This window comes from Oreochromis aureus, linkage group 16, assembly GCF_013358895.1.
Source record: "Oreochromis aureus strain Israel breed Guangdong linkage group 16, ZZ_aureus, whole genome shotgun sequence".
NCBI lineage: Eukaryota > Metazoa > Chordata > Actinopteri > Cichliformes > Cichlidae > Oreochromis > Oreochromis aureus.
Window position 1 is genome coordinate 23,764,884 of NC_052957.1, and position 25,160 is coordinate 23,790,043.

A 25,160-nucleotide genomic window follows, 5' to 3' on the forward strand; every position below is an offset into this window, starting at 1 on the left:
TGAGTATACACTAAAATGAATGAGCCAGAAATTTGTTACAAACACATCTTTTGGATTTGATTGGAAATGTATGAAAGAACTGAAGTGATAACTGTGAATGATAAATACTTACTTAGTTTACTTTCTGCTCACTCAACAAAACAAGATATTCCCATCATTTTATTTTGGGGGGAGCAGAGAATTCCCCTCAAATGAAATTAACAAGTTAAAGATAATACACTAGTAAATTACACACTTACATAATCTCCCTCTGTACTCCAATTTAGAAAATTGTGCTTTCACCCAAGTCATGGCCAGTGTTTTCAGGGAATGCCAGACTGGGACCACTTGCGTCTCCATTTTAGCAGCAGTGTTAAAACCACCCCCTTTCCCGGCATGCCTCCAGCCAAGATGTCTACCAATCAGAGATGGAGAGTGAGCAGTGTTTGGCACAGCTTGGAGGAAGTGTTCACTAGAAAATGAACAGCTGCTGTGAACCAAGTCATATCCAAAGACTTCACTCAAACAAACGCACAAATTTACACATAAACACACACTCTCATTGTAAACAAATTGTGGCAAGCTTCTGCTCTGCAATTCGCACCCAACTATATGCCCAGTGAGTACCCTGCTGCAACAGCTACGCACAAGGCAGCTGAAAGGCCCAGAATCATTTTTTGTGCTTCACAAGTTTCAAACAGCTAAAGCGCACTGTGTTGGGCAACTTCAGGTTTACAACTACTACACAGAATAAATAAATGTGTCGCGATTACGGAACGACATAAAGAGCCTAAGGCAGACTCAGACTCACAGGACAGTTCAAAGACTTTATTCACAAATTCGGGGTTGACCAACAAAGTCAGTACAACTGCAGTCTGGATGTGGAGGAGTCGACAGGCCGGTAAGTTAACTGAGAGCTTACAGTCTCTAGCTTGTTTCAGTCAGTGACGCTGGAAGGGCACGTTACAGAGCTCAAAATCCAACGTGAACTAAGACCACAAGATGAAGTCCCAGCAAGACAGAAAAGTGGAGGACAGCAAACCAGAGGATTCCTGCGAGAGGAGGCACGTGTCACACACAAAGAAAGCACATATTAAAAACATTTAGACTGTCAGAACCCCAGCATTTCCACAAAAGCAAGCTGAGCAAAAGCAGGTCCTTAAGTATGTTGATCGATTAGGCAGTGACACACAGGTGCAATGACCCAGCTGCTGCAGCCCCTGGCCACACCTGCTGGAAGCCCCGATCACACCAGCGCCTGAGAGCTGGGGAGAAATCAAGAGAGTGGGGGGAGAAAGCCACAGTTAAATCTATAAATTGTTGACTATAGACACAATTATTTGTAGTTTTTCCTTAGTACATGACAGTAAATTTTAAATCAAACAATCAAGACATGATAAAAGCGAAGACTTTTAGCTTGAATCCAAGGTTTTACAATTAATTGAACAGTTAACTGACGTGCAGTTTGAGGGCCAGGTGAGGCCTGTTTGTGTGGTATTTTATGCCAAATGAAGCAGATATAATATCTGAAGTTTACTCAAAGTGTTGAATTTGTACTTTTTAGCTTTTCACTGTAATTTGAAATCAATTTATGAACACTTACAGGAGGTAGACATATAATTGTCAAAGTCTACAATCAAGAGACACCTTTATGAAACTGCAGAGTTCAGAGGATCAAACCACTGGCTACACTGCAGAACAAGAAGACCAGATAAGACTTGGCAGAAACATCTACAAGAGCCTGCACAGTTCTGAAACTGGATACATGAAACCAAGATTAACTTGCATCCACCAATTTCCTTCTGCTGATCCAATTCAGGGACACTGTGGGACAGAAGTCTAATACAGATGCCATAGTGTGAGAGGCAGGGTACACCCTGTGCGGGTTGCCAGACTGTTGCAGAGCTAACACAGAGAGTGGTGTACCAGAATGATAGGAAGTGTCAAGTACAGCTATAGAGAGGAACAGCTTGTGATCTAAAGTATACCACGTTTCTGTCAAAAATGGTGGAGGCAAAGTTATGGGTCAGACATGTTTGGCTACCAATACTAGTGTTTATTGATTACATGACTGCCGCTATAGGATGAATTGTGAAGTGCAGGGTTAAACTCTCTGCACAGATTCAGCCAAATGCTGCAAAACTGATAAGACATTGGTTCACAGTGTAAATGGATAACGACCCAAAGCATACTGCAAAAGCTAACCAGGAGTTTCTCAAGGTAAAGAAATGGAATATTTTTCAATTACCAAGTCCGTCGCCTGATCTCAGTCCAACAGAGCATACTTTTCACTCACCGAAGACAAAACAGAAAATAGAGAGACCCACAAACAAGCAGCAGCTGCAGATGGCTGCAGTGAAGGTTGAGTAGAGAATTTCAAGAAAGGAAACGTAGCATTTGGTGATATCCATGGGTGCCAAACTTCAGGCAGAAAAGATTTTCATCCAAGTATTAAAAACAATCCTTCTAGTTAAAATTATCCTAATTTGTCCAACTGATTTTGAGCTTCCAAAAATTCGAAGCTGTGTATAAAAATGGCTGTAATTCCTAAACAGTTAATGCTAAATATTTGTTAAACCCCTTGATTTAAAGCATTTAACTCGTGTTTTGAAAATGTTATAAAATCTGTCCAAAACTACAAAAACTGTGTCTTTGTCCCTCAAATTATGGACCTAAGTGTACAGGATATGGGCCCACTCACCAGCTGATATTAACGTGTACATTTGACTTCCTGTCAATTCTTCCTCATTAATTCGTGTCTAAAATGCAAAGTCATGCATCTTGTTTAGACGTCATCTCTAAAACCTCTCTGGTGCACCCACATTGTGACTAATAGGGCAAAAGATGAATCGTGCACACGTTACAACGAATTCATCTTTTAAAAAAGAAATTATGACCAAAAGTATTTATTAGTGATAAGAGTAATGAAACTGGCCCCAGTGAGGATTCAGGTACCCTCCACTGTGTAAAGATAGCCTTTATGCAGTGAATATACACAGCCAGTTACACAAACTGTCTACCACGATATTAATCCCACTATCATAGCTGCATGATGATGATCCACGGTCCGCGTCTTTAATTTCCCCATCACCCCTTTTCAGTGTCAGACTCTTGTAGAGCAGTAAAAACACAGTCTTTAAAAAGCATGCATGAAAAAAAGACATCTTGGTATCTCCCTTTGAAGACATAAAATGACTCTAAGAAATGAATTCTGTTACAGGGTAATAAGGATTCATAAAAACTCTAGCTTAACCTGTTCATGTCCCGAGAGTAATGAATAATTCTTCAGTCAAGTCGTCACATTACTGACACATCAAGAGTCTTCTCTTTGCTGCTTTAACTTATTATGTTTTGAATTTTCCGTCTCACAGAGGTTTATATACTCTTCCTAAGATCAGCTGGGGAGTTCATCAGATTTCGAGTGTTTAATGGATTCATTGCTTTACTAAATCACAAAAAGCACAAAGATCACCCACGGTTTCAATGCTCTCTTGCAGTATTGTTAACACTCAGAAACATCTGTCACAAATACAGCAGGGTGAAATGTAAATGAAGCCGTTTGGCTTTGGGGCAAAGCAAGAAGTGCCTTTACTGCATATTCACCCAAAGGATGAGAAGGAGTCAAATGGAGCAGTCAATATGAGAGCAGATATTATTAATGCTACAGTGGTCACTCTCATACCAAGCGCCTCTTGACCCCGGCACTGCCCTTTTTCAGCCTTACTCCCCACAGGCTCTTTGAAACTTTACCCAGAAGCGCTACGTGCACACGCATCACTTCTTAATGAAGCGCATGGCCAAAAATAAAGCCCACACTCAAATCACGCCCTTTCATAACCATCTCTCTGGGAGTTTCCTGTTCACTGAGAATTCTCATAATGAACACATTCTCTTCCTTATCGTGAATGCACTTTCCCTTTTTAGCCTCTTGTAGTTGTCTGTATTGCTTTACTCTATATGGTTGGGACTATACAGCTACATAGATATGCACATTAAGCCAGAGTTTTCCCCGAATGTACAGCCCTGTCCATGATCATGCAATTGATTGGATCCTGCAGAGCCAACAAGATAATCGATATTTTCAGCTATTTTATCCCTTCTTTAACCAGTGATCTGCTCTGTTCTGCTATATTTTTATTTTAACCTTCGGTACACATTTCAGGAGTCAGAAGTGCAAGAATAAAACATCACCCTGTACTGTTTGTACCAGAATAAAATGCAACAAGTAGGTGGACAACAAATGTGATATCATGATGTTATTTTGAGTGTCAGTGGTTTGTGTTGTTTCCTTATTCATTTATTTAATGCTTTATCTGGCATGTTTAGTAACTATGAACATAATAAAGGTGTTTAGATAGATGGAGTCTACAGTACACACAGTAAGTGGGCATTTTAAACATTTTAAGGACAATTATTTGTGTCGTTATTAAGATGGTTAATGAATACATGAACGATGATGGTTGTAGGTAATAGTTTGATTGGCAGGAGCCAAGCGCGCTCAATCTATTCTCTTTATTATTTACGTCCAGTACTGCACTGAAGTTATGAGCCACCCCTCATTTCTTTGTATTTAGCTAAGAAAATGAGAAAAAGGTGTAGCAATTTAGTGAAATATGTGCAAGCATATGTGGAAATACATTGTACAAGGCTGAAACAGAGATTGCAAAATTTTAACTAAGTCAATATTTGGTACGACTGCTTTTATTTTTCAATGCAGCCTTTACTCTCTTGGGCAGCTTTCTTGTAATTTCTTTACATAATCTTCAGAAATAGTTCTCCAGGCTTCTTTTGGATGCTTCTGCCTTTTGTTCTGTTCTCTGTCAAGATGATCCCACACTGCTTTGATAATGTTGAGGTGTTGAGGTTAATTTGGTATAATTATGCCTTTTCTTTTTCCCTGTTTCCCTTCCTTAAGAATGGCTTCTTGACAGCCAGCCTTCCACTGAGACCATTTCTGATGAGGCATGAGGAAAACAGTAGATGGGTCAGCTGAAGGGCCAGATGCATCTCTCGGGTCATGAGTTAGGTCTTCACTGAATTTTTTTCCTATTTCTTAAGAACATGGCTCTTAGACACAAAATAGAGTTTAAAATTGGTTCATTGCTACGTTGTCTGTTACATGTAGACACAAAAGTCAAGTAAGGGTGCCTTTGTCATGCTTGAATGATCAATAGGTCAGCCCGGTGTTAAGTCGTTTAACACACACACACACACACACACACAAAACCTTCATTTAGCTAGATTTTCTTCAGTTTGTATGTTCTGCTTTTGTCTTGTTAATTTAAGTTGCCAGCTAAAACACACTTTGAAAACGCTGGTTGTTAAGGATATTTAGGCCTTGGATTATTCTCACATCCAAAATAATTTGCTCCTATTGGTGCACAATAATCTTCACCTTTGAAATGGAGGATATGTGAGTTTTGCATACAGTTGTGTTCAGATGTTTTTATACCCCCATCATGGGCATGAATCGGGCTTTTAATGATTTCTTTAAACTTTTGGAATGATTGGTGGAATAATTGTACAGCACACCTTTTTGGTAGTTTAAAAAAACATGATTTGGGTGCACAGTTTGAATTTATTTTGGATTTCTCTAATCTAATCTCCACAGAATCAAAAGTATACATACAGGCTCAAATACAGACATAAACTCACTTAAATCTTTTAATACGTGGTGCTGAAGGTTCTTGACAAGGCTGAGGACTATTAGCTTCACATTAATGATCATGATTGACTACGACTGGTAGTTTGTCTTTGCCAGCATAAAAAGGATTTGTTTGACAGCACTCATCAGACTGACCTATAGTTAGATCAATTGGTAAGAAAAATTGTATGTAAGTATAAATAATTCAGATGTGTCACCACTTTGCCAAGGTCTGAAAGAAGACCCAAACAGTCACCCTCAGATATTGGTTAGTAGGTCTAAAGACAACAGAGGAACCATCAACTATAAAGCCTGCTGTGAACTGGAAACTACTGGAACACCAGTGTCCACAGTGAAGCCAGTCTGGAGAGTCAGGGACTGAGATAGTACCAAAATAGAAACACGAAATCGACACCTTCAGGGTCAACTGAAGTTTGTAGCTGCACACACAGACAACCCAAATGCCTTCTGGAGAAATGTTTTATGGTCAGACAAGACAAAAAAAACTATTTGGCATGAAAGACAAGAGGTATCCTTGGAAGCGTAAAGGTAAGGCTTTCAAACCTAAGAACATTATCATTATCAGTGTCATGTCTGATGGTGGTAGATGGATGGAATAATGAAGAAGGAAGACCACCACCACCACCAAATTCTTCAACTTTATCTCAAACCAACAAGTAGATGGTTAAGATTTGGACACAGTTTTTCCAAATGGACAATGAACCCAAACACACATGAAAACTGTGTTTGACATGGGTGAACGTTAAGGCTGACGTTAAGCTTCTGTTCCCAACGTCCTGACCTCAACTCTATTGAGAACTTGCTTAAAAACTACATCTGTGCTGGGAAACCAAACATTTTAAATGAGTTTTACCAATACTGCCAAGAAAAGTGGTTAAATATCCAGCCAGAGTTATGCCAGAACTTGTGCAAGTATTTAAAGATGTATCCTTTAACAAAAAGAAGAGTTCAAAGAACTCAATAAAAGTCTCAAACTACCCTGACACTCATACTCCTGCTGAGTGTGGATAAACTTCTGACAACTGTTTTGTATTTAAACAGTGTGGATGGCAGACATCACAAGAGTTTATAAACAACCATCACACTAAATACAATTTTAAAAGTTTGTGTATTAGAAACACTCGATGAGGTGCAGAAGAAAGAGCGATTCGTGTTAAAAGGAGGAGGATTGTCCTGTAAGATGCATGATGAATTTTTGCAAGTCTCAAACCAAGATACAAGCAAGAGGGGACCTTGCCAGTAACCAAGAAGCTGCGATGTTCAGATGAGGTGAAGTTGCCAAGGGAAACAAGAGGACATTTATAGATGCGAAAAAAGCTGAGGTTACATTTAGAGGACAAATATGAGCGTAAATCTGATTTTGTGTTAGGGTACCTCAGCTGATTACTCCAGGATGTTACTGTACTCAAGCCTACTCTGGCTAATTTGTTATCCTCATAACTCATTCCACTGTTATGTAATAGCGCTGTGGGTCTTTTTTAACTTGTAAAGACCGCAGTCTTCATTATTTATACTCTTTCATAGCACAGATCTATCTGGGATTTAGGCCTGAATGGGTTTGTATATTAAAATGGAGCAAACTTCCTACATTGAGAAGGAAGTGCAGCATGTGTGCACCAAACTGTCATCAAAAGAGCCCCTTTTAGAAAGATAAACCCTATTTCCCAGTCAAAGCATCCATTCCTCCATAGCTCGGCAGCATTAATGGAGCAGCAGGACTGAGAGCGGTGCCTTAGAGTTGTTACCTATTCTACCATCCATTAGCTGAAAATTGTGTTGAATTTAAAATAACTTTCTACATATCGACTGACGAGGTTTTCACATGTTGTTAGAGTTGAATTTTAACCACTGGGAACTGTAACAATTTTGAACAAAGAAGTTAAGGTAAAGCAGCTTATTGCACTTGTAAAAAGCTCAAGCATTTATTGTTGACAGTGTGTGTTTTTGTATTTTACAGCTGTATTGTTTATTTTGTACCCTTATTCTGTGACACTCCAAAGTGGCAGATCAGAGTCTACTCTGAAAAAAAAATAGTAGTGTCTCTAATGTCTGTTTCTATTTTTAAAAAGGTCAAGACAGTGTTTGTAATGGCTCTTTAACACCAGTCTGATAGATGATCACTGGGTGTGGAGACAAGAGCTCTTAAAGGCAGAGGAAGCACTTTTGTATCCTGGTCAGTTCGTCTCGGAAGCCTGTTGATTTAAAAGGTATGAGCAATGTAGAGTAAACCGACTGCTAACTAGAAAATTGGATGTCAGGATGATTTTGATGAGAGAAATTGATTAAATCTGTCAGCTGTTCATTTTAATAACACAAATCTTTGCTTGCAGGTGTCTCTGCAGTTCTAACAAGCATTGTGGGAGCCAGCGTGATGCAGCCATCTCTCAACAGGATCTTCTCAAGGGACCTGTTACCATAGTCACTTCCATCACACAAATTAAAAAAAACCTCAATCCTGACCTTGGGGAAATGCACTCCTCCTGTTGATCTTACAGTGGTACTGGTCGCAGGGATAGATGAGAAAATAAGGCAATTGTGTGAGATTTGAGCTGACTTCTAATATTTGTCTCAGTCAGCAGAAACAAGGTGGCTAACAGGGGAGACTGTGTTTCTGTTTTCCTCTGCTGCCCTCAGAACATAATGAAATAAGGATGGTGATGGAATTGGATAATCTGATGGCATTGGATAATCTGAGGTCTCGCAGATGTTGAGCTTAAATGATGACAAAATTATTTCTGAGCCATATTTAAGCACATTTCGTGTGTTTCCACCTCTGGAACTGAAAGTGATTGTTTGTCTTTCTTTCTCTCTGATTTTTACACTTGTCTCAGTAGATTATAGATCGTTACAACTCTAAAACCATATAATAATGTTGAGGTGCATGCAAACAAAACACCAGTTATGTTTGCATGATTTTCTGCTGTTACTGCGCGTCCCCAGTCCCAAAGAGGCAGTTTCTCTCAACACCTATTCCCACAACAGTGCAATGGAAGAGCCACCTCTGGGAGTTCCTGGAACTGTTAGCATCCCCTGCCGTTCTGATCAAGACCTGAAAACAAGCTTCACTGCATCATTATCTCTTTTCTGAATCACTTGAGGTACTAACAAAGCCTACGAGAAGCACTGTGGGCCTTCTCTTGTTTCTTTCTTTTTCACAATTTTGACGTCATAACTAGATGACTTAGGTGTAACTATTTATTTTCATTGTTCTAGATCTAAGATTATTATAAACTTTTTGTTTTGTTAACTCTGTGAAGGAGGTTATATTTTTGGTAGTGTTTGTATGTTGCAAGTCTTGGCAACATGTAGAAAGCTTTGCATAAAGATTAAAATATTATGTCATGTTTGACCTCTGACCTCTCTCTCAAGGTCAGTAGATTATTCTGAAGGTCAAATGGATAATAAGGCTATATAGAGCTATATATTCAAACTGCAGTTGTTTGTGCTGATAATGTTTCAGCATACATGGAATGAAAAAGGGGGGGTTCTAAATTTACTTTGGACCTCTGTCCTCTTTTTCAAGGTCAAAAAAGGTCAAACTTTCAAACTTTAAAATGTCTTCTATCTTTCGAACCATGCGGTGACCTTAAGATGCGATATACATCTATAAAGAAAGTATTGTCAAGAGTAAGAGAATTAAACTGTATAAATGAAAAAATAATGCAAAATAATTATATTCAAAATTATGTCAAGTATTTCAAAACGCATTTCAGCAGGGAAAACAACAAAGTCCTGCACTTTAATGCAGTAAAAACAAACGCAAACTTGTTAAAAAAGAACAAAGATGAAGCACATATACAAAAACAAAATATTATTCCACCAACAGAAGAGGATGGATGGATGGATGGATGGATGGATGGTAAGTAAATACTCCCCAGAGAGTGAGCTGCCTTGGCAGCAGTTTATGTTCTCAGAGTGGTTCTTGTTTTTGTTTTGTTGGGGTTCTTTTGTGGTTGTTTTTTATTAAATTATTAATCAAATTAAATAATGTAATTAATCAGTCATTTTTGATCCACCTACTTAAAATTCTGGCAAAAAAAAAACCCCAACTCATTAAATACAAATGAATATTGCAGACAAATCCAAAAGTCCAACCTTAAGTCTGACAACTGCAGCCTAAAAATCATATCTTCTAAAACTGTTTACATGTAACAGCCACTGTTTAAGCTACCAAAAGCTCAGCATGGCTGTGAGGTTTTGTGCATATAACAACATTTGCTTTTCTGCAACAGTCCCTGGAAAGGTCTGAGTTTTATGTCCAAATGTCGACTGCAGTCTGCACCAGAAATGTAATTTGGGTTTTAGTCAGAACATTTCAATAAATTCATAAATAAATTGCACAAGAATGCCTTCAAAATATCATTGGTCCTGAAGGGCTTAGTATTCAAATCAATTCAAAATTGGTCACAGACATTTGCCCATACTATAATCACACATATTCAAAGACCTAGAAATATTTTAAAGATATCTCAGCTTAACTGTTCAACAAAAAAACACAAACTTATTTAAAAAAAATAGGATGGAAGAGATCTAGAGGCATCTAACATGATTTGTTTTCCGTCTTGGTATTCTCCGCCTGTCCCATCAACACGTCTCCTCTTATACAACAAAATAACAAAGTGGACTGGAAATGTTTTATTGCATATAATTCATTCATGAGAGTGCTTCCCACGCACTGAGGCAAGACTACGCTGGGAGATGGAGGGGGGGCCAATTAATTCACCTCTGAGGGCATCCGTGGGGAAATGCCAGACGTGAGGCCTGTAGCCATGACAGATCGACATCAGCTGCTAACGTCTCAGACAGCTTTGCGATTGTGTAATATTCTCATTAAACCTGTACTTGAAGAACAGTTTGCTTATGAGTATTTACAGGTTTGAGATATGTGTGAAGTGAAGGTTAGAGATTATTTTTCAGGCTAATTGTTATCTTAATGACAAAATTTATAACAGCTTATAAGGGTGTGAAAAAATGGTGGTATGATCATTTTTTTTTCATCACTGCTTTTTTTTTATTCTTTCTTACATGAAATTTGAATGCTTAAATGTTAAAATACCATTTCTATCAAAAGTCGTCGTAGCCAGTTCCTGTCAGTAGGGGGAAGTGTTGCATGTATATTCATTCATAGAGTCAAATCACTAGAATAGATTTCATTCAACAACACTGATTTGCTCTTTCTGTGTTTTATTTCCCGGATGATATACATAATACTTTATAAACACAATGAAATAATCCAACATGATACCACAGTATAGAAGCGTAATGCTTTGTATTTCTACAAAATAACTTTCCCGGCATTTTCCCTCATGACCAGTCAAAATCTAACAATCTCATTTCTTGTTTTGTGTATAAACTATGTTTGCACTAGTGTTAGTTTAGGTTGCAATGGTGTAAGTTTCCCACTATATGTCAACAAGGCTGTTATTGACTGTATGCACTTAAAATACAAAAGATGTATACTGTGTCCTTACGGCTTATAAATTCATTCTACATTTGGTTAAATTAGTTCCACTGATGCTGTAAAAGATGGAGATATCAAAGTGATTAGTGGATATAATGTCTAGCCAAAAACAGTAAGTGTCAGACTTTATTTATTTATTTGTTTAACTTTGTAAAAGTCGATAAACTAAACTAGAAAAAAAATAAAAGCAGTTTATATTCTAGCTCATTTTCCTCATTTTCAGCTTTGAACTACGTGTAAATGCGTCTTCACACGGCGGCTCATTTTACAGCCACTCGCTCCACAGTCTGCTCGCTAATTAGCCTATCTCTGTGGCTGTATGTGTTTCTCTGTGTGGAACAAACCAAACAGGCGCATCGTTTGAAACCATTCATCTCCGCTCTCTCGCTCTGCTGTCATGGCAACCGTGTATGACTGGCACAAAACACACTGCAGTTTTCTGAGCTTTAGTCCGCGCGGACGGTTCAGCGTGCTCTCGGAAAGATGAGTAAAGAAATCAAGAAAGCAGGGCAACCACAGACTGCAAGGTGAGGCAGGGAGCCCGGAGGGACCGAGTTTGCAATCATAGTATTTACGCTAATTGATTTATTGGCACTGGCGCCAACTGTTAATGCAGCCTGTTAACAAACTGTCCGTCGTTTATTTGGATTAAGAGATGCTGGACAATTTAGGGGGGAAAAAAGTCCCCTCTGTAGACATAGGCCCTACTGTTTTATTTATTCAGCAAAGCTGTCCTCTTTGCATTAGCCTGCAGAAACTTTCCAGGGACCATGAACCTTTGGGGGGATTCACTTAGTTTACATGGCTGGAACTGGATACAAATAAGTTAATCTAAAGCACTCATAAATAAACATACAGTCCATGAAACAGAAACACATACCTGCCACATAGAGCAGGTGTATAAGACAGATGGAGATGGCCAAGTTATAGGTACTGGAAAAAAGAAGCACCCCTGATCTGGACAGGGCATCCCAGAGCTTGTTATTCTTGCATAATTTGCCCATACTTTTATTGTGCTATTCCTTATATTGTGCTATTCCTTATATCTTAACATATTGTATTGCTAATAGTCTGGTCTGTTTTTGTTTTTGCTTTTGTTTTTCTCAATGTTACTGGACTGGAGCAACCGTAACCCACATCATTTCCCTAGGGATCAATAAAGTCTTCTGATTCTGATTCTGATACTCTGTTTTAAATAATCTTGTGCAATTTTAAAACAATCCCCATGTGGATTTTAGTTGTTATAGTTTTCTTCTTTTTCATAATGCATCATTAAAATGTGTGAACCTGTTTGTTTTCTGCTGAGTGTAAAGGGCTTGTTTTTTCCAGCTTTTTTTCTGTTTTCTCTTTACAGGAAGCTGTCGCTGCATCCCTTAGCAGTGCCCCTGCGTCCCACTGCAAGCAAATACCTGCAGGAGAAATGGGACAAGGCTGCGTACGACATGCACAGAAAAAGAGTTAGGAGAAAAGTCTTTGATTTTTACAATTTTAAAAAAAACATTTGCCATCGATTTCCCTGTTTGCCCATATTCTAAATGTCTTGAACTTAGGTTGTTTTTTTTGTCACGAACTAATCTACCTTTTTGTTTTATACAGTTGTTTTAAAGTCAGGATAATCACGGTTTACCGCCTCAGACAGACATGTATGTGTTTTTTTCCCCCAAGGTGATGACAGCAAAACCAGTGGTAAACACGGGTCCACCAAAGACATATAGTTACCTCACTCCCAAGCAGAAGAATCGCAAGGTTGTCCTTTGAGTGAGAAAACATGAGAAATTTAAATTAATCATTAGAATTACACAAAATTATTTTTACCTCCAGTCAGTGTAGAATATAGTATTGTGAAGCCTGAAGTGATCCAATGTGATAACAATGTTATAGAGTGACTAAAACACTCTTTTTACAAACATGTAGTTAGAATGACGTCCTGTAAATGTGACTGTTTCTAATCACATTTTGTTGAATTAAGACTGAATCGCCGAGGACGCTGGAGATTCAGAGAGAAAACGATAGGCTTAGAGAGAAAATATCATATATTATGAGCACACCTGGAAAAATCGACAACTGGAATTTCTATGAAAAGAAAAGGTCAGTTAAGTTTTGTAATAACCGTGTCAGAACAATAGGGTTTTCAAAGAAATAAGGCAGCTTAATTGTGCTTTCTTTCTCTTCAATATAGCCTTGGGGAAAAAAAGCAGCAGATGGAAATGCTCAGAATTGCCCAAGAGAATCAAAAGATCCAGGTTAAACTGAGCCAGTGCAAACCTTTCTATAGTGTGAGGGCTTGGCACGAGGATTGGCTCAAAACTACCGAAGTGATGGAAAGAATTAGTCATTATCCTCGTGACAGAGCAAATCAGCAAAAGGTGTCCTTTTCTTTCTTTCTTGTGTGTATTAAAGCTGCATTGCATTCCTTAACTTCTATGCTCTATATGCTTTTGTTTCACATTATATGTACAAATCAGATAAAAATGTGAACACCTGATTTTATGTGTCACTGCTAGGGACAAGAAAAAAGCAGCAAGGTAAGCAGGAAATGTGGTGCAAAACAAAAGAAGAAAAACGAGCAACAAGGAAGAGGATGCAGGAACACAGATAACTTTAAACCAAATGCACTACCAAATGAGAAAAGGAATGAAAGAAAGAAATCACAAGATACACCCAAGAATCCAGGTCCTAAATAAATAAAAGCAGTCATTCCGTTGAAAAGTCACATGTTTTTGATGTATTTAAAATGCCAAGGATTCCTAATAAACCTAAAAGTAAAAACAGGAAAAATGTTAATGCCGTGCAGTATTTGTTATTCTGTGTTTAGGTAAGTAATTTTAAATGCAGTTTTCTTTTTCCTTTTTTCATATTGTTACTTTATTTGTATTTCATTTTATTCTGACTTCATTCTATTATTTTTTTTTGACTTTCAGAATACTTCTTACATTATTAAGATATTTTTTTGTCATTAGTGTTTAAAATGTATTTCTCTTTTATCCATATACCATTCGGCCGATTTATTCTATTTATTATCCATGTATTGTGTTTATTTAACTGCTGTAAGATGAAAAGTGTTCCTGTTGTGTCTGTCTTCACTGTTGTTAATGTGATGACAAATAAAAACAGGGGAAATACACTGAAATAACATTTATAATAATAATAATAATAATAATAATAATTATTATTATTATTATTATTATTATTATTATTATTATTATTATTATTATTATTATTTAAATTGTTATCGTTAGGCGGCCCGGGGGCCAGGAGAGTCAACGTGGAACTTTCTATCACGACGTAGTTTCCTTACGGAACGGTTTAGCGGAGCACTCATTGCAGAAAGAAGCCGCGGGTTTGATTTTACGCAGCTAGCGAGATCTCACGTAGTGTTTTAGTGCATAGCTTCCTCTGTTTCTTAGAATGACACACTTTTGATAGTCAGAACTTTTGACAGTACACTTTTAAAAAGTCAAAATGAACCTCGACAGACTCAGAAAGCGAGTGCGGCAATACATCGATCAGGTAGGAAAAATCTTAGTTTCTGTGTTGCTAGCTCACGCTAGCTTTTTTTTTTAGCACGCTTGGTGTCAGTGGTAACAAACCCTTGCTGTATTCCTCTTTAACAAATAACAGCCAGTGAGCAGCTTGACATATATTTTGGAGACTGATGCGGTGCCTTTATGTGTTTGTTTACAGCAACAGTACCAGAGTGCTCTGTTTTGGGCCGACAAGATAGCATCTCTCTCTCACGGTGAGTAAATTACGGTAGTTCTAGTCTGTCTATTAGAGTAGCATTACTTAACCTATCAGTCTGTCATCTTCATCAGCAAAACTAATGATGGTGTGTGTGGTGCTTCATGGGAAGTGGTTACGTTTTCCTGTTGCGTTACAGCTGAAAGAAAGTTTTACTAGCGGTATAGGCGGATAACAGATTAGCATCCTAGCACAGCTTCAGTGGTGTGAAACCTGCCAGCGATGACTTCCTAACCTCAAAAACTGATAACCCTATCGACTTTGTTTACATACAGAAGACCCCCAGGATATTTACTGGCTTGCTCAGTGCCTTTATCTGACCTCACAGTACCACAGAGCCTCCCATGCCCTCCGTTCACGTAAACTTGACAAGGTGCGTTGCGTGAGTGTTGAAAACTGGGTGATTGCCTTTATAACCGTGTTTATTACGGGAGTGGTGTGTGTTAGAGTTAAACTGCTTGCCACAAAAAAGTCAGCAGCATAATGTCAGACTGAAGTTTTAAACATCTCTTGTCTTCTCTTGAACAGCTGTACGGAGCTTGTCAGTATCTTGCTGCAAGGTGTCATGTAAGTAAATGGAAGATGCACAACATGGCAGTTGTTAGAGCCTTTTCTGCAATCTTCTAAATTGCAGATAATCGATTAGATCTGTCATTTTTAATGCTTTTTATTTGTTTCTGCTTTTTCTAGTATGCTGCCAAAGAGTTCCAGCAGGCCTTGGATATCTTAGATGCAGAAGAGCCAGCAAGCAAAAAGCTTTTGGACAGGAGTGGAAAGGAAGACAGTGAGACATCAGAATCAACCAAGGATTGGGACATGTCCCCTGCTTCTGTAAGTCTGGGTTGCCATGTGGTGTTTATGTTTAATGAGTTATATTTTTAAATGATTAAACCATCTTGTATGGTAGCTTTGGAGGATCCTCCTCCAAAGCTCCTCCTCATTCTCTCTGTTTTGGCCTTAAGGGAGCGGAAGCGCTTCCCAGACCTCAACAGTGAGAAGAGTCCATTGTTGGGATGGGAGAGATCCTTCATAATCTTCTTGGCTTTGGTCTTGCACCGCTTAGTGTAGTTAATTTCTGAATGTGTGACGATGTTCTTGTAAACTTTCATTCAGATTGGCCCACCTGTTAGGGAGGAGATGGGGTTGCATACAAACATACAAAACAGTAAGAAGATAGTTGATCTTGTTGAGGACTTGAGGAATTTTCGTAAAGCCCCTTACTTTTTAGCTGTGGACAATATTGCACAATACTGACTTAGTGTTATGTTTGTGGCCTGATCACATGTAGTAACCAGTTATATTATAAACTGTTTGGGTATGCTTAGAAAAAGACACTTAACGTTGAGATAACTGAGTGTTAGATTATTGTTTAAAATAGTGCTGATTGCATCCTGTGGACATGCTCTGCCAGCTGATTGCGTGCGGTGGTCTTTTCACATGACCTCACGAGGGAAAATCAAATGCAGAGGAGACAGCGTCAACTTCAGCTTGTCAGTCTGTTGAACTGCTGGAGCACCTGACTAAAGCACGCTCTCCTTCGCACAGACATCATTTACAAAAGTATTTAACAACTAGCCAACAACGAGAAACCGCTTGATGCTTAAGAGACACAGAGTGACAGTAAGCAGTATAGCTTTGGTTTTTTAACATGAATATAATTGTTTCAGCCAGGGGCCATAAAAAATGACACCCTGAGACTGCTTTTTAGTTTTAGCTTTGTTTTCCACTGAGATATTGTTTCTGTCACTATTCGGCTAATATGAACTAATGTAAGTCTGTTCGGGAAGGGTTGAACCATGTTAGCACAAAAAATGGTCATTATGTCCCCCAGACTCTGTAACTCTCTTCCTTTGGACTTGAGATTGGTAAACTTTGTGGTCTCTTTTAAAAAACAGTTGTCTATGCTCAAGTTCCAGAATAATTTCTCAACAACTGGTGAGCACCCACACTTCAAACAAATTAAGAATTATAAAGGTCTTCAAACTCGTATTGAGGCATGAGGGACCCCTTGTACCAGTGAGTTATGTCTCTGTGCAATCCACACAAAGTCTGTGGGTGGAGAAATAGCATAAATTGTCCTTTCTTTCAGGATGTGAGAATTATCTCAAAATGCTGTCCAGTGTCGTTATGTATGGAGTATTAACACTCTATGAATTTCTGTGCAGTGTCACGGACTCTACCTTTCTTTCTATTCATCTTTGCTCCCAATGAAACGTTTCAGATCAGCAGCTCCATCTGCCTCCTGCGGGGTAAGATCTATGATGCCATGGATAACAGGCCACTGGCCACCTCCAGCTACAAAGAGGCCTTGAAACTGGATGTGTACTGTTTTGAAGCCTTTGACCTTTTAACGTCCCACCACATGTTGACTGCACAGGAAGGTGAGACTCTGTGGCCAGCGTGTGCACTAAGAATTTCATTTTGTGCGCATAAATGCCATAATAATTCCAGTAATTTATAATAACGCTGTACGTTCTCATCCTTCAACAGAGAAGGAGTTCCTCGACTCCCTTCCTCTGAGGCAACAGTGTACTGAGGAAGAGCAGGAGCTGTTACACTTCCTTTTTGAGAATAAATTAAAGAAGGTAGGGGGTTATGCATTTAGTTTAACAACTGGATTTTTAACTGTGAATTTATAAAGTTGGGGATATTTTTTTTTTTCCTCTTCTCAAGGATTGCAACCAAAGGCCCAATGCTAACAGTGAACTTATGATTAAGGATATTCTTTGTGATATCAGCTCACTGGTTTGCCATTGCTGATGACAAATTATGGAAAAATGATCTCTATGGAGTTATTATAAGCATGAATGTGTAGAGTGACTGTGCTCTCTGTTGTTGCTGTGTGCTGGTTTTGTCTGTTTTCACACCATCTCACATTTTAACCTTGCTATGTGCTTTCACAGACATGAATTTGCCACATGCTCTCTCTGCTTTCCTCTGCAGTATAACAAGCCCAGTGATTTAGTGGTGCCAGAGATGGTCAATGGTCTTCAGGACAACTTGGATGTAGTCGTGTCTCTTGCTGAAAGGCATTATTATAACTGTGATTTCAAGATGTGCTACAAACTCACATCAATGTAGGTGTCCCAGGGTTTTCATTTAGTAGTAGCAGACTCACTGCCACTGTAGAATCTAAGAAAATGAAATCTAGCTGTAGATTTTGCTCCTTTAAGTACACTAGATTATATTTGTATACATTTAGATTTATGAATGACTTGCAAATACATTTTTTATGACGTCTGATTTTGGTGACGTACCTGAAGTACACCTGTTTTGATTACAGGGTAATGGTTAAAGACCCCTTCCACGCCAGCTGTTTGCCAGTCCATATAGGAACACTGGTGGAGCTTGGAAAAGCAAATGGTAAAATATATAAACTGATTTATTCATACAGCGTGTTTAGTTTGGTTGCCCTGAAGATCAGTTTGATGTTTTTGTTTTTGTCCGTGCAGAGTTGTTTTACCTCTCCCACAAACTTGTAGACTTGTATCCCAACAACCCAGTAAGTTTTTTTTTTCATTATTTGATCTGTTATACTGCTTTACTGTGTTAAAGAATTTTTTCCCCAATTATTTTGCTGACAACTAAATAAAATCTTTTTACCAGGTGTCTTGGTTTGCTGTGGGGTGCTACTATCTCATGGTTGGCCATAAAAACGAACATGCTCGACGATACCTCAGGTATTTATGTTCCCTCTTAAATAGAAATCCATCCTTTTTGTTACAACAAAAAGAAAGTTACTGACATTTTGTGTTCTGGTTCACTCATATTTGCTGTTGTACATCTCCATTAGCAAAGCCACCACCTTGGAGAGGACTTACGGCCCTGCATGGATTGCCTATGGGCATTCCTTTGCGGTGGAGAGCGAGCATGACCAAGCCATGGCTGCCTACTTCACTGCTGCTCAGCTGATGAAAGGGTAGGTTGATGATTGATGTGTCAGAGAATGATCCATACGCATGTAAATGTTTGTCTTTTAATAGCTGCGGTTGGTAAGGAATATTGTTAAAACCTACAAAAGAGTAAATTGTTTCTATCATGTCCTTTAAAAACCTCTATTACCAGTAGTATCAAAGCATAATACCATCCAGGTTTTGTTGATCATACGTATATTTTTGCTGTATTTTTGCCAGATTACATGCTGAGAGCCAGAAGTATAAAAGCGTTTCCTGCTATTGACAAGAAAAAAATATTGGCTTAAATGTCTGCAGCCATTTTTTACAACCTTTTATTTGTGTTTGTGGTGTTGTTTTTGGGTCATTGTCACATTCCTGCTTAAGTGCATGCTTTGTTTTATTTTGACTCCTTGAATCTTTCTAGACTGTAATGGTGACCAAGAAACACAACATACTGTCACTTGTAAAAGTCAGGTCATGTTATTGTTGAGTATTCTTTGCTCGGATTAGATTGACGTACTTGTAAAACATGAGATAAGGATAGATTCAGCTTTCATGTTTCCTGTACTCTGTTACACAGGTGTCACTTGCCCATGCTCTACATTGGGCTGGAGTATGGATTAACCAACAACTCCAAGTTAGCGGAACGTTTTTTCAGCCAGGCTCTTAGCATTGCTCCAGAGGACCCATTTGTCATACATGAGGTGGCAGTGGTTGCATTTCAAAATGGAGAGTGAGTATGACGGCACAAACACCCTCAAACTTTTTGTTGGACATGTTTAGAATAAATGTTATCGTCAGCAAATGGATATTGGTATCATGAACTGTATAGAATGGATGGATGTAACTACGCTCATGTCTCCTGTTGGTCTGGGGTTTGGCGTTTTGGCCACAAGCTTTGCTTTTACTTTATTTATTTTGGTACTACTAGAATTTAGCTCACAGAAAAAACCCAAGTACAGACTTTTGATGGTTCATGTTACGATAAAGCTTAACATCCAAGCATCCATGAAAAAGGGGATTTAAGAAGTTTAACAATTAGAAAATTAGCTCACTAGTTTCCATCTAAAGATGATTATACAATGTTCTGATTGAGCGATTTCTAAAAATCTAAATTCATTCATGTCTGCTATCCCTTCAGGCATGAATGAAGACAGAAAACTAAACAACAGCATGTTTGTATATTGAAGCTGTGCTAGGTGGTAGCTAGCTACAAAGCTATGTAGCTAGTTAGGATATTATAAACACATTAGCAAAGTAATGATGGAGGATGAACGTTTACTTTTTCTCCCTCAATAAAAGTTAATGTGAGGTTTCCCGATGGGCAAAGAAAATGCAGTCATAGGGCAGGTAAAGATGCTTAAAACAAACTGCAGTCAACAGAACATCTGTAATGATCCATCCACACGAGGTTAGTCATCAACATTGTTCTGCGTGTTATGCATTACTTCCTTTGGAAAATTGCTAAACCTCAGCTTAATTTACCCATTCAAACCGAGCCTAAAAATATGATGCACGTTAATAGCTGACAATGATCATAGCTTATTTTTAGGGGGTGTTTATATTAAAGAAAACAAAGATATAAAGCATTACAGCACGTTTAAAGGGCAACAGCCTTAATGAACAGAGTAGGAGCTTGGGCCCGTAAGCAGGTTTGGTACGTCACTTAACAAGAGGATAATTAATTGAGGTAAATTTAGCAGCTAGTTGCCAAGTTTTGCTGCCTTTGTGAGCACCCAAGTGTACACGTACACACATACACAGATATCATTTGATTATGCATTATTTTAAGCTTTAGTTCATTTCAGCAACTAAGTTGTCTAAATCATGTACAGTTGTCATGAAGGGGGAGTTTATGGACAAATTACTTCTTGTGCCCTTTTGTTCTGTAAACATGCGAGTTTCATCTGTAATGTTGGAAATCACTGGGCACTGACACAATTTTGGAACCAGCCTCAAGTAGCCATTTGAGGAAGTAGTTGCATAACGTGTGTTTGCATTTATGCAATCTTGGTTTTTATACAGTCTTGGTATTTAAGTACAGTATAGGAACCTGATAAGAGATGAATAGATGCAAATTTGAGTAAATCCTAATGTATAGAGTGCACTGTTGTCATGTATTAGTACACAGTTTGCAGACAGTTATTTAGTTGCTCTCTAAGAACATTTTTGCTGTTTCAGCTGGAAGACAGCAGAGAAGTTGTTTCTTGATGCACTAGAGAAGATCAAAGCCATAGGGAATGAGGTAACAGCTGATTGTTTTAACTGATACCATCAATGTGATCCATGTCTTGAAAACGTAAGTCTTTGCAATATTTTTGTAATTTTGTTTTTTTTTTTTAATTAAAGGTTACTGTGGACAAGTGGGAGCCTCTGTTAAACAACTTAGGCCATGTATGTCGGAAACTGAAGTAAGTACTACTTAATTACATCAAGACTGTATTTGCAGACTGTGTTATGTCTCATTGCCATGGTACATGATACGCTCAAAGTTGATTTTATAGTTACTGATTCATTTCGCTACATATAAATTGGAAAATTATATAGCTGTTGTTATTCCATCAGCAAACATAGAAATGGAAAGTTTTGTAATCATTTTAAATGCACTCTTTATGACATGTAAAGTCTGCTGATGATGTTTGGCTCACTCAGTGAGTAACAGCTTTGCATGTTGCCGTGTTTGTTTCCTTAGAAAGTACGACCAGGCTCTGGAGTACCACCGTCAAGCTCTGGTGTTGATCCCTCAGCACGCCTCCACCTATGCTGCGATAGGATACGTGCACAGCCTCATGGGTGACTTTGAAAGTGCTATTGACTACTTCCATACGGTAAACTTTAAAGGGATCCGTTGGTTTTGTTCCTTTTTTGTCTTTTAGTAAGAGGCACTCACAGGGAGTTGGAGTTCCTGTGGGTTCTTAACAGTCTGAAACAAAGTTACTAAAATGAATCTCTTCAAAGATTACTGTGTTACTGGTATTTTAGGGAGTATTTTTAGTAGGAAACAGGGAAAAAATGTATAGCCTATGAGCCTTTTTTTTTTTTTTTTTTTTTTTAACCAAACACGTACACCAAAAAAAGTACACAAGAATAATCTGACATAAATTGTACACACTCTAGATATCCTACAGGTTCACTTAAAATATAAAATGACTAACACTAAAAATGACTTGGCTCCAAAAATGTGACTTCTATCACAAGTTAATAAGATAAAGTAGCTATATAATAGTTGCATCTTAAAAAAATATAATATTGCCCAATGCAGAGGGGTATTTTTGATTTAGCAGTGACTTTGTTTTGCTTTTTTTTAAGCCACAGATATAATGCATGATTTTGATCAATGTTTGGTTTTAATTCTTATTTTAGTGCTTGAAAATGTCCATTTTAATTTTTTATTCGTTGTTGAGTGTGCTGTCCAGAATACTAGCAGCCATTAAAATCACTTAATTGTATTATTAGCACATAAAGCATAGTCAAAGCAATCTGTTTTTATCATTTAAAAAAGGGTTAAAGTAGTTTGTTGGGGTTTTTTTTGTCTTTCTTTGGCAGGCACTGGGACTGAAAAGGGATGACACTTTCTCGGTGACGATGCTTGGCCACTGTATCGAGATGTACATCGGTGACACAGATGCATATATAGGTTAGTTTCAATTTTGGAAAATAGTTTCAAATTTCTTATGTCTTATATAAAGTAAATTGTTAAAGAATTTAGCTGTAAAAATATTTGTAGTTGCCTTTTTTATCATCTAAAAGGGCAGTTCCTTTCTGTTAGGCACCTTCTTAGGAACTTGGTATTTGTGTTGCCACCATAGACAATAACAAGGCTTCTCGGTCTAGAGGCGTTACCTGTGGTTGCAAAAAGACTTTCTGAAGAAAAGCATAGTCTTCTCTAATATTCTCCACTGACTCACTAATGTGAGTCATCAATGCTCAACGGTCAAATCCAAAGCTATCTGCAGCAATAAATTAATAGCACTATAGGCTAAAGGGGTAATTATAATAAATAGATTTGGGCTTTAACTGTCCTTTTAAGTCTACGTAATTGTAATTACATGAGTGATATCTGCCTCAGAAAATGAAGTCTTCCTGTTTGTTTCTGCTAAGGCACAGACATCAACGACAAGGTGCGAGGCAACTTGAACACTCCAGCGCTGATGAAGATGCTGAACACCTCAGAGCCCGATGACCTTCTGGCCACTCCGAGACTGGAAGACACTAGCATCATGTCTTTGGAAACGCCTCTCCCAAATCAGGACAAGATGATGCTGGAGACGCCGCTTCGGCTCTCGTTAACCCTGGAGTGTGACATGTACGAGAGCGACGTGATGTTAGACACCCTGTCAGACACCAGCACGTGATCTCTGCCACGAGGTGGAACTGTCGTGGCAACAGGGTGGCACAGGTTCACATATCCATGCCCAAGGACAACACAAAACCTTAGCACCTGCTCTTTACCAAAGGCTTCCTGAGGTTTCCCCTTCTTGTGCATTGTATGGTTGTTTCTCTAAGCAGCAAAACACAGAAGATGCAGTTGTGAACAATATTAACATGAGTAAGTATAGATTAAGTCTGATACGGCACCTGCTGTATTGCTTATTACATTTGCATGAATGCACTTTAAAAGGGGAATGCCTTGGTTAAGGTGCTTAGTACTTGGCCTAGCAAAGGCACAGCACTGGACCTTGGGTTAAGACACTGGGATCATGTGTTCCTATGACACTTGAATGAACAGGGGAAAGAAGCCACACACCTCACATCATAAATTAAAGACTACAGTTCCTGTGGCAGCGCCCCCACCCCCAATGCTTAACCTGTGGATTTTCAACTTGAATAAAGAGCCAGCTAACTACAAGCAGTTTTTGGTGGGGGAAACAGTTTTGATTATTCTTTCAAGAAACAATGCATTTATCTTGAAATAAAGAAATGTTGAATAACACCTAATCCTTTCTTTTTTTAATCATTACTAGTGATTGATTTCCAAAATCTGCTGAACACAGTTGGTTCGGTGAATAATAATGGAAAGTTTTTAAATATTTTTCTTTTTCTACACATTTGTTTACTAAGTTGTCGAAGCTGAAATGTAGATTATACGTTTGGTGGCTGAAAGGAGAGTTCTTTGCAACTTAACACGAAATATTGTGTGCTTATGTGTTCAACTGAACCACTAAACAGAGAGATTTGAAAGAACAAAACTCATTTTACTGTGTGGTTTTTCACACCTTGTCATTCACAGATGAGAATGGTGGTGTTTGCCTGGTATCTGGTATCACTTCAAAATTAGAAGTAGGAAACATTTGGCTTGTTTTTCTAGTAACTTCTCTAAAAAGCAACAGCTTTTGTTTTCTCCATCAGAACAAAAAAAGTCAAATGATATATGTTTAGCTCTGTGGAATAAAAAACAAAAACCATTGTGGGTGAGAAGTGTTTAAAACTTTAAAAAGCTGCTTGGAAAGGCGGGAATCCGCTGCAGATCAGTAGGGTGAACTAACCTGCAGCATTGAGCAGCCTCTCACGTGTCTTATTCCAGTTAAGGAGAGGGGTGGGATCTCCTAGCTCGAGTGAAAACACCAAATTTGTCTCCATCACTTCTCTGAGAGCCACAGGACAGATAGGGTTGTGCTATTTACCGAGGGGTCCTTGTGTTCAATGGAGAGCGTGGAGAGATGGGCTGCACTCCAACTAAGTCGACCGGCATTTACACCCATGATAAGGTCTGCCGGGACTTGGACACCTGCTCCACTTTTGTCCCCAGCATGAAGAGCTCAGTGTCGACACCAGAGGGACCTCGGCTGTGTGCAGAGACCAAAAGCAGCAAGGAAACCTTCCTAAGTGGTAAGTGCTGGCAACCTAAAATAGGTTGAAGTTCAGTGCTGACTTAACGAAAAAAAACAAACTTGTTTGTACTTGGAAAGAATAAAAGTACTTGTTTATTGAATAGGTCTGAAAAAGTGTGAGGTTTATCCATGCCGAGACCAATGTGATGAGATGGTTTTGTTGACCTTTTTGCAGTTCCCTGTCGAGACATCCACGGTCGGTCAGCGAGCCAGTCTTCCTGCCATGAATCGTGGAGTTTTGCGGGCAGTTCATCGTCTGCGAGTCAGTGCGGCATGAAGCCCACCTCAGGATCCTCACAGTGACACCGAAAGAGCCTGTCTTATAGAGTTACATACACACTGCATGAGTGGGAGTGTGTAATTATTGCAAGAACTGTTTCTTTGCTAACCATTTTTATGCGGAAATCCAACGGAGGACGTACTTTTCGGTACTGATTAGACTATTATGGATGCTTAAACTAAATAAATGCGTTTTTCAGCCAAGTGGATAGTTTACCCTTTTTATTTATAAAATTGTTTATTTTGTATTGTTTTAGTTGTTTTTTTGTTGTTGTTTTTTTACTTTTTAAAATGTATTTTATTTTATT

The 25,160-nt window shown here is 38.5% G+C and overlaps 2 protein-coding genes across 3 annotated transcripts; both read left to right on the plus strand.

Moving 5' to 3' along the window:
* Nucleotides 1–11,509: 11,509 nt before the first annotated feature.
* cfap97d2 (CFAP97 domain containing 2) lies at nt 11,510–13,814 on the plus strand. Of its 2 annotated transcripts, none has more exons than XR_005608616.1 (6): nt 11,510–11,632; nt 12,460–12,562; nt 12,771–12,863; nt 13,075–13,193; nt 13,285–13,471; nt 13,610–13,814. XR_005608616.1 is itself a non-coding variant. In XM_031741433.2 (6 exons), exons 1-6 carry the CDS (start codon nt 11,589–11,591, stop codon nt 13,787–13,789), a joined length of 714 nt encoding a protein of 237 aa, XP_031597293.2. In that variant the 5' UTR covers nt 11,510–11,588; the 3' UTR covers nt 13,790–13,814. The 2 variants fall into 2 exon arrangements, 1 of the variants encoding a protein (XP_031597293.2); XM_031741433.2 differs by having other exon boundaries at nt 12,771–12,851.
* Nucleotides 13,815–14,378: 564 nt separating this feature from the next.
* cdc16 (cell division cycle 16 homolog (S. cerevisiae)) lies at nt 14,379–23,675 on the plus strand. Its single transcript, XM_031741442.2, has 18 exons — nt 14,379–14,615; nt 14,790–14,844; nt 15,122–15,219; nt 15,375–15,413; nt 15,537–15,677; nt 17,068–17,227; nt 17,337–17,431; nt 17,790–17,923; nt 18,130–18,209; nt 18,299–18,348; nt 18,453–18,526; nt 18,640–18,765; nt 19,323–19,475; nt 20,924–20,987; nt 21,092–21,153; nt 21,435–21,570; nt 22,289–22,379; nt 22,844–23,675. The coding sequence occupies exons 1-18, from the start codon at nt 14,568–14,570 to the stop codon at nt 23,095–23,097; spliced, it is 1,860 nt and encodes a 619-aa protein (XP_031597302.2). The 5' UTR covers nt 14,379–14,567; the 3' UTR covers nt 23,098–23,675.
* The last annotated feature ends 1,485 nt before the right edge of the window (nt 23,676–25,160 follow it).

Excerpts from the sequence above, each read along its gene's own strand:
- cfap97d2 (XM_031741433.2), top strand. The coding sequence starts at position 11,589 with ATGAGTAAAGAAATCAAGAAAGCAGGGCAACCACAGACTGCAAG. Across the intron at positions 13,194-13,284 it reads AATTTCTATGAAAAGAAAAG|CCTTGGGGAAAAAAAGCAGC; the intron begins GTCAGTTAAGTT and ends TCTTCAATATAG. Across the intron at positions 13,472-13,609 it reads ACAGAGCAAATCAGCAAAAG|GGACAAGAAAAAAGCAGCAA; the intron begins GTGTCCTTTTCT and ends TGTCACTGCTAG.
- cdc16 (XM_031741442.2), top strand. The coding sequence starts at position 14,568 with ATGAACCTCGACAGACTCAGAAAGCGAGTGCGGCAATACATCGATCAG. Across the intron at positions 18,527-18,639 it reads CATGCTCGACGATACCTCAG|CAAAGCCACCACCTTGGAGA; the intron begins GTATTTATGTTC and ends CATCTCCATTAG. Across the intron at positions 21,571-22,288 it reads CTATTGACTACTTCCATACG|GCACTGGGACTGAAAAGGGA; the intron begins GTAAACTTTAAA and ends TTTCTTTGGCAG.